The sequence below is a fragment of the Ostrinia furnacalis genome, unplaced genomic scaffold (genome assembly GCF_004193835.3).
Source record: "Ostrinia furnacalis isolate ACB-3 unplaced genomic scaffold, ASM419383v2 OfSCF6732, whole genome shotgun sequence".
NCBI classification, from domain to species: Eukaryota; Metazoa; Arthropoda; class Insecta; order Lepidoptera; family Crambidae; genus Ostrinia; species Ostrinia furnacalis.
This window is the reverse complement of record NW_021136971.1, coordinates 167,533-185,501: the sequence shown is the minus strand read 5'-3', so window position 1 is coordinate 185,501 and position 17,969 is coordinate 167,533. Positions and strand designations below refer to the sequence as shown.

Here is a 17,969-nt window from a genome sequence, read left to right as displayed (position 1 = left end):
ATGACGTAATTTATGGACGGCCCCAAATATAATGAGGCCTCTCAGTGCGCGTGGACGCACAGGGTGACACACAAACCAATCACAGAGCTCTATTCAACGCTGTGCGTTCGATTTGCTGCTTCACTTAAGCAAGCATCGTTTGTGAATACGGGCGTGAGTAGCGTAAATCCCCGGGGTTCTAGTGCATACTATGAACTATCTGACCCATGTATAAGTTCCGTAAACACTACACGTTTACTATAAGATCCTGTTACTCGTACGAGTATCCATCCTTCTTCTATAGTAAATCTGAGCACGTCTTGCGTGGCCAGAAACAAACGACGGCCGCAGCCGGGCCAATAAAACCGGGTTATTGCTCACTTCGCGACCTCTGCCACTGGATAGAGAGGTTCAGGAGAACCATTTCGCTCAACCACACCACTAACCACTAATAGACTTCTTTTCTTAAAGTTTATACAGGGTGGCCAGGGAGTTGACGTTCAAAGCTAAAATTTAGATTCCTTACATCAAGGTGTATCTAAATCACCCCCATGTATGTGCTACGATTTTGCATAGTTTAGGAGATAGAGTTAATTTTGTGATTTATCCTTGGTTATCACCTGTGGTTGGTTTTTAATTAAGGCCCTGGCCACCCTGTATACCTTTGTTTGTCACCTGTCATCCTCTTTGCAATGGAGGGAAGTCGAATCTTATATTCTTCTGATTAATTTCTTCACAGGTCCAATAACAGTTTAACTTTCCCCGGGCACAAACTTGACCTTCACTGGTTAGGTTTTTGGCGGTCAAGTTATAAATCCTGGCTACACAGGAGTTGCAGCGGTGGGAGCGAGAGTTGGGAATAGTCCCGAAGCCAGTAAATAAGCGGATCATCGAAAAGAAGTAATTGCTTTTAATTAAAAGCAATCTTTTGAAGCAATGAATGGGGGCCTACCCATTCTAATTGCGTTACATCCCTGAGCTTACAAGGAGCCTCTGAGGCTTAGGGCTCCGGGCGGAATGGCGGTCACTTGAATTTGTAGCAGAGTCACCTAAGCTGGTCGTTGATTACGACTTACGATTACTAGCAGGTAGTTAATTAGAGTAACAAACAAGCGGAAATAGAATTAATAATTGTGTCTGTTTTTATTTCAGCTATTTATTCCACTTTTATTGAACCTGCCTTCACTCATAAAGACTTTTTTTTTTTCGATATTATAAGGGAAGTAAGATTAAATAGAAAGCACAATCAAATTTGCTTGTGCAGGTGTGTCTCAACCATTTAGTTTAATATACCGTTTAAATTATATCCACAGTTACAATAATTTCGCTTTAAATGCGAATGCAGTTGCAGGCTAATAGGTGGAATAATTACCTAGGCTGCCCATTTTCTCATTTCGATGCACAAAATATAAGTATACAGGGTGCTAATTTTGAGCTGCTACAAATATTTTCGCAATAAAAACCTCTATTTTTCTCACGCCAAAGAACACTTATTTTTATGGATAGTAGGATAAATATGTTTACTTATATAATTTTTATAATAATCAATTGAAATTAAAAACAAGCACTTTAGATCAATTTGAACAGTTGTGCATTACCTACATAAATTATTAAAAACTTACCAAAATCAAAAGAACAATTAAATGGTATGGACTATGAAGCTTGGTAAATCTTTGCCGGGCTGTTCCCTTCATCCTGTATTTGAACGCCATTTTGTTAGGTTTCCTGATTTGTTTCAACTTCTGCACTGGGATTGCAAAAGAAAATGTGAATATAACGCTTTTGTTCCAAGATTAGAAATAGAAAGGCTTCAGATGTGAAAACATGTAAAAATAAGTTCTCAAAAGTTTTCCTACGCGAACGTCATAACCAAGAAAATGTACCGGTAATTTTGTCGGCCGTTTGCTGTAGTGGTTCGGAACTGACTACCTACTATTCCGAGAGGTCCCGGCCCGGGTTCGATTCCCGGCCGAGCAGAAATTGAAATTATGAATTTTAATTTCTATGATGGGGCTGGGTGTTACTATGTATAATATGTATGTATTTACGAAAAAAAAGTATTTAAGTATGTTTATATCCGTTGTCTAGTAAGTATCCATAGTACAAGCTTTGCTTAGTTCGGGACTAGAAGCGTAGTGTAAAATGTCCAGGGATATTTATTATTTATTTATTTTACCTGCTTACTCTATTTGCGGATTCTTGAAGTGGAAGGCAAATCTGTGTAACAAGCAAAAATACTATCTATTCTATCTTAAAGGTTCTTTTGCATATACCTACTGGGTAATATTTATAAATGTAAGTAGTCCTAATCAGCGCGTAAACCATTTAACTACTTATTTCCAAATAGAAAATCCTGTAGGTACAACACAATCGATCGAAAACGTGTGCATTCATACTTCCAGGAAATACTATTTCATTTACTTTCAGACCTCGAATGGATGGATGCGAACAACATTTTTCCGGTTACCACGCGAACGTTCCATTCAAACCAGAGTTTAATTTCAATTTGGGTTTAGATTCTGCAATGCCTTTTATAAGGCTCAAGTTTGTAACCCTTTCATGTATTGGTAAAGGGAAGAAAAGTTGAAAAGTGGTAGTTAATCTCGCATGCAGAGCGTCCCGTACATTTTCAGTGTGTAATTAAATCTTATACACACACATCACTTCAAACTATGAAACTAGGTATAGGTACGTTTATAAAACTTTAAAAACAAAACCTATAACAACTAGGTGCCTATTTACGCAAAATTTTACAATAAATAAAAGAGGAAAGTAAGTATATCTACATGCAAAAGTATGTACAAGTAGGTACTTAAATAAAGTTTACCTACCTACATACAAAAACCAATTTTATCTGCCAATTACAGAGATAATTTTGTTGGCATGATCTATACTACTTATAATAAACTTACCTATCTCATCTTGAAGTCTGAGACCTCAACTAACAACTTATGTAAGTACAAGTTATTAAGTATTAACGAGGTAAGTAATGGTTCGATGCTAAAACTTCAAACTAATAAAACTTTGCCATCTGGAAATAATCTTGGGTTTTAATTAATTAACGTCTCTGTGACGACACCTATTGAAGATTTCTAGCTAAATATTCATGCTTTTGTTCATCTTTTATCCTAAAACATTGGAGTGATACTACGTAATAAAGGTCTCTTCAAGTAATTATAATTTTCGATTTGACAGTTTCAGTATGATGGGAAATATGTCAAAATGTCGAATAACTGACGATTTAATCTGAGATTAATATTTACTCTTGTTTGGTCGAATCCACCCTTAAAGATACTAAACCAGGTATTAAAAAAACGACGTCTATTTTTTTCATTCCTCTACCATTCGGTAACACGGTGAACCCAATTCCGTCGTTCCTGGGAAGCCATTACAGTTCCTCCGGGATTATCCCCTTACTGTAGACCTGCTTAACTCTGCTTGTTCCTCTGAAACGTGGGCAAATGTTTCCCAAACCTAAGCCCAAACATTGAAGTAGGTAATATTATAGTATTACAGGGTGATTTTGTAAACAGCCTATCCAAAAAATTTTAATAAAATCTTAAGAGCGTTTACGCCGTTTGGCGCAAAAACAGTACTTTTTCAACTCGTTACAATCATTAACCAGTAATACTACAAATATGTTATAGGCATAAATAGTTAGACAATTTCGTCGTCTAAATAGTTAATTGAGAAAATATTGCGATTAGTTTAGCATTTAAGAATTATATCCAGATAAGTCCACACAGGTTTTGTAAATTTCCACTTTAGCGTCAGTTTACAAGCTGAAATTTTTATAAAAACCGCAAACTATTTAAGTACATGGTCGTGACATTACAACGCGTGGTTGTGACATTCTATTTTTATTATTTTAATAGTTTTTGTTGTTCTGCTAAATTATTTTGTGTATTGTGCAATTTTTAGGAGTAGCCTTTTAGTAAGTGTACTTATTTTTCGCTAGTATGATTTTCTAGATGCCACGAAGGAAACATTATTGCACTTTCTCATTTCTGCAGTAATATCAAATTTTACTGAGACAGCTCCCGGTAAAGGCCCTACAGAGGTGGTCGGAGTTGTTTTAAAAGGAATTGCTATTAACCATATTTTTAGTGGTACGGTGACTATGAAACATGTTTATGTTGTCAAAACCAACTGTTATGTGAATCCTACAGAAATCTCATTTGATACTCAATTAGGTACCTACTGTGTTTAAGATTTACTAATTTGTTAAGCATATTATCATATCGAAACCATGTAGGTAGCATGTCGGAAGCATGATCAGATAGTGCCAATAATAAAAAGTCTATTTTTTTATTATCTAGTAGATATATTAACTACCTGACGGTATTTTTGATCTCAATTTTAATTAAATTTTTGGATGTTCAGAAAAAAGTACATATTACCAAATAACACTTTTGTTGATGAAACGAATTTAGTGTATTTTATTGTTAATCAATTTAAACTATTATGATATAAATTTAACAACATAAATATTATTATTTACAGTAAAAATGTAAAACTGTCACATCCGTGTCATGCAGTGTCACAGCCGTGTTTACGTAGGCTATTTTGTTTCCTCTCCGAGGGCTTTAAGGTTGTCCATATACATCAAAAGTATGCTTTTGGTTAATACTTTCGATACACATCGCAAAAAGTTAAAAAAAAAATCTTTAATTTTTAAAAAAAAATTGGCACAAATTTAAGAATGGCCCATTTATTATCCCCGGACCCCGTGTACCAATTTTAAAAAACCGCGCGCAGCGGATGAAAATAAATAAACATGAAAAAAAAAATGTTTTCTTTACGTACCTAAATCGATTAAATTACTGATTCTGAGTCGCTCCTAAAAATTTGGACACTGATTGCAAACTCACCCTGTATACCTCAATGTGCCAAAACTGTGTTCTCGAACTCCCAGCGGTAAACGCGATATCTGATTAGCGTATAACTTTTCACTGCTCTTATTTTGTTTGACGCTTTTGCCTAAGTTTCGCCTACAAACGTAAATTTATCATTATCCCCGGGGATATTGAGCTATGTCAATTTTTTTTCAGACTTTGATCGGTTACTCCAAAGATAATACTTTTCATGAGAAGGCTATGTAAAACATTATATTTTACAAATACAAAGGTACAATAAGCACATGAACAAGACAGTTATCAGCCTAGCTTTACAAGTAGATAAGTATGTGTCACCATAAAGAAAAGTTTGTACATATTTAAGTTTCTTATAAATAAAAGCTGTGATGTAAGTCGCTAGAAGAATCTCAGTAAAATGTTGAGAAACATCGGTAAAGAAAAACGCCGAGCTCGCATTCACAAGCTGCAATGGGCCTGAATTAAAATAGGCAAGAATTATGCGAAATATTCAGTTTATTAAAATTTCGTTGACGACTCTCTGTCTTTACTTATATGGTACCTACTAGGGATTGCAATCCGGTCCGGCGGATCCGGTAATCCGGCGGATCCGGTAATCCGGCGGATCCGGTGTGTTTTTGGACCTACCGGATCCGGTGAGTCGGCGCCGGATCCGGTGGCGGATCCGGTAAAGCAAAAAATACGCGAACGTGAACTGGAAAATTCGAGCGCGCGCGCATTTGCCAGATCGCTAGACGTGCCGCGACACTACATTGTATTTTCCTTTGCAAAAAATAAATGCTTCTTGTTTTATTGTTTCTTAGGAGTCAGTCAGATTGTTTCTTAAAAAGAACTGAAGTTGAATTTATAAGTACTTTGGATAGTGCCAGGGTCTGGACCAAGTGCTGCCCAGAATCAACCCATAGTGCATTTTTTTCCTCAGGCCAATACTAATGTGTAAACCGAAGCGCACTGAAATCTATCCCTGGAGTTAAGAGAAAAAAAGAGTTTTGTTTTGAATTATTTACATACAAAATATCATCGATATATACGTACTACGCATAAGATCTCGTGATTTTGGCATTAAATAGCACTCGCTATGTTGAACTTAACCATACTGCATCCGTACATCTTACTTAAGTGCGACTTAGACATTCTTTATAAGCGATCTAACGCTGTTGCAATAGTTTGGTTAGTTGACAGAAATCATTATTTTCAAAATGAAGCAAGAAGTTTTAGTTCACTATCCTTGCGAAAAATCAATTTATTGGTGTATTACAATCGATTATTGAAGTTATTGTAAGCTAAAACTTCTTGCTCCATTTTGGAAATAATTAATTTCGGTCAACTAACTAAACTACTGAAACAGCGCTTGATCGCTTATCTGGGGGCACGGCAGTGCCCCCACCAAGTCGAGCACGGCCGTACCATCCTTTTCTCGAAGCAATTCAGGCCATTTTCGACCGCCTGTAACTTCGTTCTGGATAAAACTAGAAGGCTGAATTTTCATTAGCTAAGCAGGCATTGTAAAGACACGGTATATTTCAAATTTCATTCAATTTGAACCAGTAGTTTAAGAATTATAACGGGTCAAAGTTACTTAATTTTGTCACTCACTGACTCACTGACTGACTCACCGATCATCAAAACTCTAAGGCACTTCTAGCAGACCTAAAAGCTTCAAATTTGGAATATAAGTAGTGTTTGGTGTATGAATCAAGGAAAAACTAAAATATTTGGGGGCACGGTAGTGCAACCGCCAAGTCGAGTAAAATTTTTCAATTTCGGTCCAGTTTTCTAGATACATAACTGCTGTCTACAAAATACAAAAAGAAAGGAAATCCCATCAAAAACAATACTTGTCAAAAAAACCAAGTCTCGCAACTCAGTTGTTCTACGGTAAAAAGTTGTGAGATCCATGTAATACCAAGTCCAGGCCAGGAAATCTTTAACGTTTTACATAAATATATTGACTTGGCCATCGCATGAAAACACGTGTAAAATAAATTATTTAGTGCGATGGCCAAGTCAATAATTTATGTAAAACGTTAAAGATTTCCTGGCCTGGACTTGGTATTACATGGATCTCACAACTTTTTACCGTAGAACAACTGAGTTGCGAGACTTGGTTTTTTTGACAAGTATTGTTTTTGATGGGATAAATAATGTCGAAGTCGTACTAAATTAAGGTGTACGGATGCAGTATGGTTAGGTTCAACATAGCGAGTGTTATTTAATGCCAAAATCGCGAAATGTTAAGCGTAGTAGGTATACATCGATGACATTTTGTATGTAAATAATTCAAAACAAAACTCTTTTTTTCTCTTAACTCCAGGGATAGATTTCAGTGCGCTCCAGTTTACAAAACCTTTTTGGCCTGAGTTTTTGGTTTGGCCTGAGGAACAAAATTCACTATAGTATCATTCTGGGCAGCACTTGGTCCAACTTCCATACATGGATTGGCACTGTACCTCTATTACGAAAAACTTTCGAGTTCGTTTCGTTTGCGTATTCAAAGTGCCATCGAAAAATTTTGTATGAAAAATTAAACAGCGCCCCCTAGGGCGGCTATAATATAGGCAAACGAAACGAACTCGAAAGTTTTTCCTACTAGAGGTACTGTCCTTTAAAAGACTGTTTTGTTGATTTAAGTCTGTGTACCTAGATTATTAATAAGAGTTTAATAGTATTATTACTTAAGTACTTTCAGATACTTACATACAGCAATAAGTGAGAGTCAGACTGATTACTAACTTTATTATTTAGAATTTTCATAATTTTATTAGTACAAATTAGTACTTACCAAAAATTACAAGCTGTTTAATTTTTCATACAAAATTTTTCGATGACACTTTGAATACGCAACGAAACGAACTCGAAAGTTTTTCCTACTAGAGGTACTGTCCTTTAAAAGACTGTTTTGTTGATTTAAGTCTGTGTACCTAGATTATTAATAAGAGTTTAATAGTATTATTACTTAAGTACTTTCAGATACTTACATACAGCAATAAGTGAGAGTCAGACTGATTACTAACTTTATTATTTAGAATTTTCATAATTTTATTAGTACAAATTAGTACTTCCCAAAAATTACAGTTAATACCGAAAAATATAAATAAAAGTGACTTTATTTTGCATAAATACGTATTTTCTTTTTCTTTTTATGTACTATTATCAAAACTAAAAATCACTAAATACTAGACCAAGTTACTTTGCAATCCGGCCGGATCCGTCCGGATCCGGTCGGATTAGCGTCAATCCGGTGAAATCCGGCCGGATTGAAAATGATACCGGATTGCAATCCCTAGTACCTACCTACGTACCTATATTATGTTTTGTAGTCAAATGGCTACAGAGGTACCTAGACATAAAAATATATTAGAGACCACTACACTGTTCTACTACAACTACACGATAATAAAATGTATGGAAGCATAAAAAGGTAGAAATAGAAAAGACAATCCAGGGAGATTTTTGTATGTCCATTTTATAAGTTAAATACGTTGTAAATATTGATTGTCTTCCAGTGTATGTCTTGTTGGTTGTCCTATTAAATAAATAAAATAAAATAAATAAACAAGTAGGTACCAAGGCCTAAAACATGTTGTGGGACAATTCGGCAAAGTGCTCTGCTCGGTTGATTTTTACGATGTTGTGCTGTCTCCATCCACTCTGTATTTATTTTGTTGATACCATCAACTCGTCTGATTCTGATCCCCTTGACGTTCCAGGCTACACACTTTTTCAATTACCTACAAAAAAACAAGGTACAAAAATCAAATTAACATAGCTCCTAGTTCAACTATCAAAGAGATACAACGACCGCTGATTATGCAGCTTCCCGCTACCTTCACCATATCGTCTGTCCACCTATAAGTAGATATAGGTAGGTAGTAGGAACGTAGTATTAGCACTGATAATATAATACTAGGTATTAACTACTATTATTTATTCTGTGGTATTAGTATTATCCTGTGCTATTAGTACGTAGGTACCTATGATCCGTTCCGTTTATTTCAGTCAAATGACGCCCACTACTGGACAAAGGCCACCCCCAAGGATTAACGACCGGTCCTGTGCTGCGCAGGTTCTTCCCACGACCTTCTAGTAGGCAAGTATAATTTAAATAACTCTTTGGCTTGTTTATCTACTTATTTATAACAAAAGCAGTCGAAGGAAAAAGGCGCACAGAAAATGATACTAAGAATAACAGCACCAAAATATCGCTTTCCGCAATCAATCACAGCCTCGTAATTTCTTCATTCCCGTCAAGATGATACCGGGAGACTAAATTTCACAAAGAAATTAATTTGGATCGGCAAAAGAATCGGAATTCGGAAGAAACTTGAAATGAAAACTGAGATGTTAATAAACTTTTGGCTTTTTCGAATTCAGTATTTATAGATATTTTATCAATGATGAATTGTGTTACTCGAGGGACTGGAATTCACTGTCTTTTCCGATCTTCCCAGATGGTGGATTTTGAGAGAAGACATGGATTATTGAAATGTGTACCCGGGTCACAGCATTGAATAAGTATTAATAGGTAGGTACCTACATAATATATAAGATACAGATTTTGACCTTTCGGTGATCTTCAACACAAAACCGCACCAAAAGCTTAAACACAGCGCTGTTTGCGTCACCATGTAAATTTTATAGCGCAATTCTTCACTTTTTCAACCCTTGACATAACCCATTCGCCGTGAAGCGAAACGTAAATATTCATGCGGGAATTTTCCAAAATTCGCAGAGTTAACGTCGCGAAAAGCGTTTTTTACGACAAAATTCCGGTTTTTCGGTAAAATCACTTGACAGCACTTTATGGCGATTGTAAAAGTGAAAGTGGCGGAAGGTAGAGACTATCTTATCTACATCCTAAGCTCTACTTTTTACCTTCGTTGATACCGCTATGAAATATTGTGAGGGCTGAGCAGTGTGGATAAAGGACAATAAAGCAGTGCACATACTTACACTTAAATCACCAGATCTTTATATAGTTACTGAATTAGAATGATTGACAGTAATAAAATAAAATAAGTTACCGGTTTTCACGTGGACTAACTAGAGCGCAAAAAAGCCATTTATGTGCTTGATATTTAATTATGTAGAGCTAATGTTATGATTGAAACACTTTTCGTATGCAGTCCGTTCTAAACAATTAAGTTATGGTTTATCAATCTTCTATCTAATTTCCCAAACAGTAGTAGGCATAACAAGGGCTCTCGAAATTGTACTGCCTATCGCGATTGCAACGAGCTGCCTGAACGGATTAGTGTTATCCAAACTTTGGCCTAACTCCCTGATCCTTGTTTAATTAAATTGGGAATGGCAGCCCAAGTAACACGCAAGCTGTATATTCACTGAAGTTAAGATTGATTTACGTTTTAAAGTCAGACTATCACTTTAAATCAGTTTTGACTTAGTTTAAATGCTTTTGAGTAGAATGCGGTAAAATTTACAATGCATGAAGCTATTATATGGTCTAAAAAATTAAGTTAATTGGCTTATAATCATACTAAAACATTAATTACTTTTAATATACAGCACCTTTAACAGCATTTACACTAACACAAAGGTTAAAACCGTATATTAGTAAATAAGAAAACCTAATGCATTAAATAAACGTTGTCGAAATATTCTATAGTGCATTCAGATATATTAACACATTTTACAGATTGAACGCATTTTTATGATCTTTTCTTATGCTTATTTACTGCTCAGCATTAGCCAAACATTTACTAAAGTTTTAGCTCTGTTATCTTCTTATTTTATTGTTACTTTAAAGCTTTTAGCACTATTTAGATAAATAAAAAAAATATTTTATTACTTTAGGTCATAATTTGGCCATAAAACCACGAGCCGTATGATTATATTCATTTGTGCGTTAGTAGGTCCTGTATATTCATTAGAAAATTTATGTCGAACGTGTCACGTTATTGACATGAATAAACAGTGGAAAAAGACTTAAGGCCGGGTTGCACCAACTTACTTTAACAAACGTCAAAAATCTGTCAAACCCCATACAAAAAACATCGGTTATCGTCATAGTTACGGTCAAAGTTAGGTGGTGCAACTCAGCCTAAGAGAACAGGTGGAGTAAAGAGAAAGATAAAGACGGAATATTCAAACTTTATATTTGGTTTAAGAAATGCAAAACGTGTTCCAAAAAATGATACACCTCATACACAAAATACAGTACAATCGGTTGTTGTGTGAGTCAAGAAGTTCCGTAGAACATTCCTTCATCCCTTTCGGTCGTTTGCACTATTTTAAAAGGCATCTGAAAAAAAAACAAATAAGCTTATTTATGACTTAATAGAGAAGTAGTTACCTGAAAACTAAATAATTACCCGTATAACGCATACCCTTAAAAAAACGACTACAGCAACACTACTAACTAGTTACAAAAAGTTCCTTTAAATTATTACTATTACAATGAGCGAAAAATAAGATAGGTAGCTATATCGTGTTTCATTACAAATTACATTTGTAGTGATAATGATTTTATACTTAACACTTGTCAAACTAGGTACCTACCTAATTGGAGACAGATAAAATTGAAAGACGTGGAGTAGGGGATCATGACGTGATTAAAGGATTCTAAATTATTGTTTCGGTACCCTGATTAACACTAAAGCAATCCATTTTTATGACGTTTAAACCTAATGAACATTATAACATACCTAAAAAGTGTTACAGTAATGCTAAAGATATCACTTAGATATTTTATATGTAGGTTGAATGACTTAACCATTTTCTTTTTACTATAATAAGACTGACAACATTAAAAGACACTAGTTGAAAGTTTAAAACATTAATATTATCTGACGCCATTTGCTTTCTGTTTTCTCTAACATAGAAAATAAAATTATAATACACATATGCATGAAATACTACTTATTATCCTTTTCTTACAAGCGGAGTATCGATAGAAGCAATTTTATAAGTTAAAATTAATCAAATCGTTAAAAAAATCACAAAAAGTGTCATATGTCGATTCTAAATTTGTCCCTATTTTATTAAAAAAAGGATTTCTGTGAGGGCGCGTGAATTATAAACCACAAACATATATATATTTTCACATAAGACTAATACTCCCAGCTCATTTTCATTCTTGAAACAAAAAAATATGATACTTACCTTATGATAAATTATTTTAAACAAAGACATTAAAACATCTCCTCACAACACCATTGCACTGCAATACTCTAAACGAAAAATAATCAAATCGGACAATAAAATGCGATAAGTTTTTTCGAATACTTTCAAACAAACAAAATAAAACGTTCAGCCTTAGAATAAAACGTAACTTTGGCATTGTAATTCTGAAAGCTGTTTCAAAGCTGTACTAACATCTAATAAAATGCTTTTTACATTAGAATATGCTGTCTAACAACTTTACTAATGTCTGTCTTCAATAACATTATAAGCGCTGGTTAGCAGCACTAATAATATTTAATAATGCTCAAAGCCGTATTATTTGGGGCCCAAATTGCGCTTACAAGACACTTATAGACTTTTATACGGCTGATATAGTGCTACATATGCTGCTTATATACTGCTCTGCACGTAGGTTCATGCTGTTGTACGCTTCTTATAATTGTGTTTTGTGTTACTTGGGAGATTCCGGCCGGGGTGACTAAAGATTTAGGAATCTTTAGAATTTCCTGAGATTACAGTATAGGCTAGCGTTTCTTTACCTTTCTTGTCCACGGACTCCTTAGGAAATCAAGCACAATTTTAAGGGTCCTTAATAAAAAAGTAGCAATGAATTCCGGGTTGTACGAGACTTTTGGTGGCTTTTATTTTTAAGTAAAATTTTACTTAAAATTACTTAGTAATTACTTAGCGATTAGATTTATTTTTGATTGTTAAATGACCCATAGCTATGGCTGAGTATTGGCTCCGTGCACGATTACAGCGCCAACTAGCGTCCACAACTTTGTGGGCTCTGTCACATTGACATTTAGGTCGTATATTTGTGAAAAAATATCGAAATGAAAAAATAACAAATATTTTCAACTAATAAATTGTTGTAATACCACGATTTGGGTGGAAAAAAGGTTTTGAAATCATTTTGGTCATTCAAATCAAATGAGGTAAGTCCAAAAAGTGGGTTTAATTTTGATTGTGTCAGGGTTTGTTTACTTCATTTATAGTTGTAGTTTTACAGTAAAACAAAAAGAAAAAGCTACTTTAACGGTTTCATTATATAACAGTAAATATATTTAAATGTTTCTGTATCGCTAGTAATAAATTAAATATCGTTTTCAGATCGAAATGAGTATCGTTTTGAAGACCGGGTTTGTGAGAGTTACAATATCAAATTCCAACCACAAACCGTATTTAAAGGAAAGTTGTTGGTATTGGCTGGACAAGTCCGAGATGTAGAAGAATTAAGAACAAAACAAGGGCAGAGTTCAATAATTCACGCTCTCATCATAAGGCAAACATCTGTGCACAACAACTACTGTGACTCATTTTTGTACTACCACGTTGTATAGTTTAGTTATTTCCAAATTGTAAACGGCTATTAAAACAGCCCTATCGAAATACAGTCCACTCTTTTATTTAAGTTCCCAGTAGGACCCTTTTCATGCGATTAATTAATGATATTAAAATGTATTATGTAGAATCGCTTTGCCATTGACAGATACATCTGATGACAGAGCTAACATTATTTCTACTTTTGACCACCATGAGCGCTGCGATAGATTATGTCCCCCCCACCTAGTACTTCGCACCCAGCGAATAGGTACCCTCAGGAATGCATTTTTTCTCATATTATGCGTTTCGGTCAATATTACAGAATATAACAATTCTGGATTTAAAAGCCTGAACTTACCCCCAGGGATACGTGGACCACAGATTAAGAAACACTGGTTTAGGTTATGGTTGGTTAAAAATTAACTATGCATCTAGGCTCATTCTATAAGACTAATAATTGCGCTGTAAAAAAACGGCAAAAGATTTTTCAGGTTGGCTCAATAGATATCTTTAAAAAGGTAAAATGCTACTCTAAGCTCGCTCTTGGAAACGTTCAGAGGGAGGCGGAGCCTGTTGGGGGAAGATAGTAAGAGACCCTGTTATGTTCCTATTTTATGAAACTACCTCTGTCTGCTACTACTACTTCCCTCACTGAGTGAAACGACCACGTTATATTTGTCATAAATGTTAGTCTTTGTCTTTGTTTGTCCTACTTTGTCTAGATTTCTGAACATTAAAGGTTTGCTTTGGGAACCAATGGTCTAGAAGTCTAGAAGGACAGATTTTTAGCATTTTACTCGAACTTTCTGGCCAATTTTTGAAGCTGATAGATACTTTTTTCTCGTTCAGCTAACTTTTCCAAGCGATAACGTTAATAGGCGGACCGACGACCTCAACCGTGCGATGTGGAAGTCATTGGGGGAGGCCTATGTTCAGCAGTGGACGTCCTGTGGCTGAAATGATTATGATGATGATGATGAACGTCAAAAAAGGTCCAATGCATTTTAAGTCTGACTAAATAACGCCATCTAGTATAGCTCCAGTTAACTATATGCTACATTTATGCATGCTTTGTTTTTGTCGCTCGTGTATGTAGACTTCATGTAGTTTTACTTATCATCAATAGATGTCGCACTACTACATTGTGATTGGAAATGAATATTTTGGAAAGTAGTGAAAAGTATCTATAAAATAGATTGTTTATTACACATTGCTGTTATCGCAGTTGATTTATCTTTGATCAGTATTAACGCAATACAAAGTAAAATTATAATTTTAAATTAAAATGAAAGTGTAAAAACCATAGTCGACCTCCTTGATTGTTATATTATCTGTGAAAGCTAAACTGTTTGTCTATGGTGTATTAAAATGGCCGACTCCAGTGATGTTCAATCAGGATTTTATTTTCTTTGTTTACCATAAAAATAGATTATTCGTTTCAATTTATTGACGTTTATGTGACAAAATAAAATGTTTATATGCATAAAAACTTTGAACATTGGTTTATATACGTACAAGTGTGTGATTTGACATAAAACTAGTGGAACCAGTCTCACCTTGTAAAGAGAAAATGGGGAATTGTTTCAGCAGCACTGGAGAGAAAGATTCTAAAAGTAAGAACGAACGAGCAAACCCTCACGAGGAAGATGCTCGACCATTCCAGACGCCAGTGCCAACACCACCCCCTGATCCAATAAGATCGACTGTGAATCAAAGCACGGACACTAGCGAGGTGCCTCCCACCCGTATATTTGTCGCCTTGTATGATTACGATGCTAGGACCGACGAAGACCTTAGTTTTAGAAAAGGCGAGCATTTAGAAATCCTAAATGATACTCAAGGAGATTGGTGGCTAGCTAGGAGCAAGAAGACCAAACAAGAAGGCTACATTCCGTCGAACTATGTCGCTCGCCTGCAGTCCATAGAAGCCGAACCGTGAGTAACCCTATCTGTTTTTATGCAACCGTTTCGATAGTGAGCGGTTCCTGTACGATTTCTTTTCCTTTGTATGTTTTTATAGCAGCTATTATCTTTAAAACAATGAGGTCTATACGAACAGCTGTTTTGTTTGTGTACATTATTGGTTAATTACTTTATTATTGCATACAATTTGTAAAAATCGACTTTAATCTTGTCCTTCATTTGATTTTGCTTGATTAATCTATGAATTTTGAAGATTTTATTTGTTGTTCGTCCCAATATTCCCCTTTGAATCGGTACTTTATAGCCTTATAAGGGATGTAGGTATACTAAAGAAATTCTTCTTCCCTTCCTTCCCGTAGACAAGCTACCAACTGAATAAATTTTGCTCTCCACTTTTAACCCTAAATATTTTAATGTCCTTGATTAAAATGTTTGCAATGGCCACCATCTTGAGTGATTCTCACTTAACCCATCAATCCCGAAGCGGTCACATTAGATCACATAACAATTGATGTCTGTTATGTCTAGATTCGCAGGGCTTGAAGATTTAATGATTGACGTCCAAATATGGGTCTTGGTTCTTTTACATAAAATAATTTGTGTTCCGAGTTGCTGGCTCTGGCGTACAACCAAACATGAACCTGTTACAAAATTAGTAAATTTTAGTTAGGCTAGATAGCACACTTTTAAGCAGACTTTTCACTTTCCAGGTGAGGCTTCTCCAATGTGGTTAAAAATAAAACATACATTAAGTTCATCTGCAAAATCTTGATTTGTAGGCTGATAGTAGACGATAGTAGAAGTTATTAATTTTAGCCAAACAATGATTGATGTCCAAAAATGGGTCTTGGTTCTTTTACATTAAATAATTTGTGTTCAGAGTTGCTGGCTTTGGCGTACAACCAAACATGAACCTGTTACAAAATTAATAAATTTTAGTTAGGCTAGATAGCACACTTTTAAGCAGACTTTTCACTTTCCAGGTGAGGCTTCTCCAATGTGGTTAAAAATAAAACATACATTAAGTTCATCTGCAAAATCTTGATTTGTAGGCTGATAGTAGACGATAGTAGAAGTTATTAATTTTAGCCAAACAATGATTGACGTCCAAAAATGGGTCTTGGTTCTTTTACATAAAATAATTTGTGTTCAGAGTTGCTGGCTTTGGCGTACAACCAAACATGAACCTGTTACAAAATAAGTAAATTTTAGTTAGGCTAGATAGCACACTTTTAAGCAGACTTTTCACTTTCCAGGTGAGGCCAAGGGCTTCTCCGATGTGGTTAAAAATAAAACATACATTAAGTTCATCTGCAAAATCTTGATTTGTAGGCTGATAGTAGACGATAGTAGAAGTTATTAATTTTAGCCAACAACAGATATCAAATGTCTTTGGCAGCAAAACATAATAGATTTTCTAGTTTAAATAAGAGTGATGTTCATAAAATATTATTAATTGATTTGGTGACTCAGTGGCTCAATTATATTAATCGTAGCTAAACAAATTCAGATAAAATAATATGTTCTAATCAACATATTAAGTCACATGGAAAAGCAGGTGATATTATGACTACGTAGTAAACAACGATTAATTAATAACCCATGGTAGTAACAAGTTACTATTATAATAGCACACTTGATATGTTTCAATGGGTAGAAATAATTGATGCCTAATGCAAATTACTACTGTACGTTTAATAGGACAATATCACCACTTATGAATAATGACAACAATTTAATATAAGGAAAATACTTTTATCATTATGTTTGTGCTAATGACTCACTTTCAGTGATAAAATTGTTGCTGAAAAATATTTACAATGTTATCTTAACACTAGAGTGCTCGCGCCCCTAAATACTCCTAGAGTGCTCGCGCGGGTGACATATGTCCCCCATTATGATATGGGTTTATTTTTGATTATCTTATTTAATACAAGTAAAACAATTTATAATATTAAACATCAACTATATTTCTTACTAAATAATTTTAAAAAAGTGAGAAATTATTTCATGAACTCTTATTAAAAACCAAAAGAAATACTTCAATATTTTTCAAATATTTTAGAGTCGAAGAGACCAAAGTAGTTTAAATAGTCGTTTGACCCGTTATTTTGGCAAAAATATCACCTAATTAGAAAGTTAATCAACAGATTGATCTTATTCTTTGATATTTTGATCACAACTCGGGCACGATATGATTTGATGATCTGGACAAAAACGCCTATTCCACTTGTTACATTTGCTTACGAGTGATTCGATTTCTTGCTCTTGTGCTATAAACACATCGTCCTTTGCCACAATACTGGCAAGTTTTGTGCTAGTTGGTGTTCTCCCAAGCCCAGAAGAATCCTGGGTTTTAATTTTATAGTCCTAGGTAAGTTATTACTACATTGCCTACAATCTAAAACAACTAGTTTCTTGCATCAGTTTATGCTTATAAAACAATATAATTATTGTAAATGTTTAAAAAATGGTTAAATATTATAACTTTGAGCTTACATGAAAGTAAACTTGATTTTAAACCGCGACGATAGGGGATCAAACAATTCCTCAAGTGCTCGCGCGGGGGACATGCGTCACCCAAACACTTTAAATGTTTTCTGCACTCACGTTGATGCGTCTAGCAAGATGGCGTTACTACTAAAATGTGCGACAATACATGCTCGAAGAATACATGAGAAGGCAGCACTGTAGCTCGATACCTTGAAAAAATATTTACAAATT

General features: G+C 34.8%; 1 protein-coding gene across 1 annotated transcript in view; it reads left to right on the top strand.

Moving 5' to 3' along the window:
- The first annotated feature begins 14,668 nt into the window (after positions 1 to 14,668).
- Positions 14,669 to 17,969, top strand: part of LOC114362786 (Tyrosine-protein kinase Src42A) — a 58,417-nt gene continuing 55,116 nt past the window's right edge. Inside the window, exon 1 of the mRNA XM_028318316.1 lies at positions 14,669 to 15,257. Coding sequence (XP_028174117.1) covers positions 14,893 to 15,257 — 365 coding nt within the window. The 5' untranslated portion in view covers positions 14,669 to 14,892. The remainder of the gene's footprint in view (positions 15,258 to 17,969) is intronic.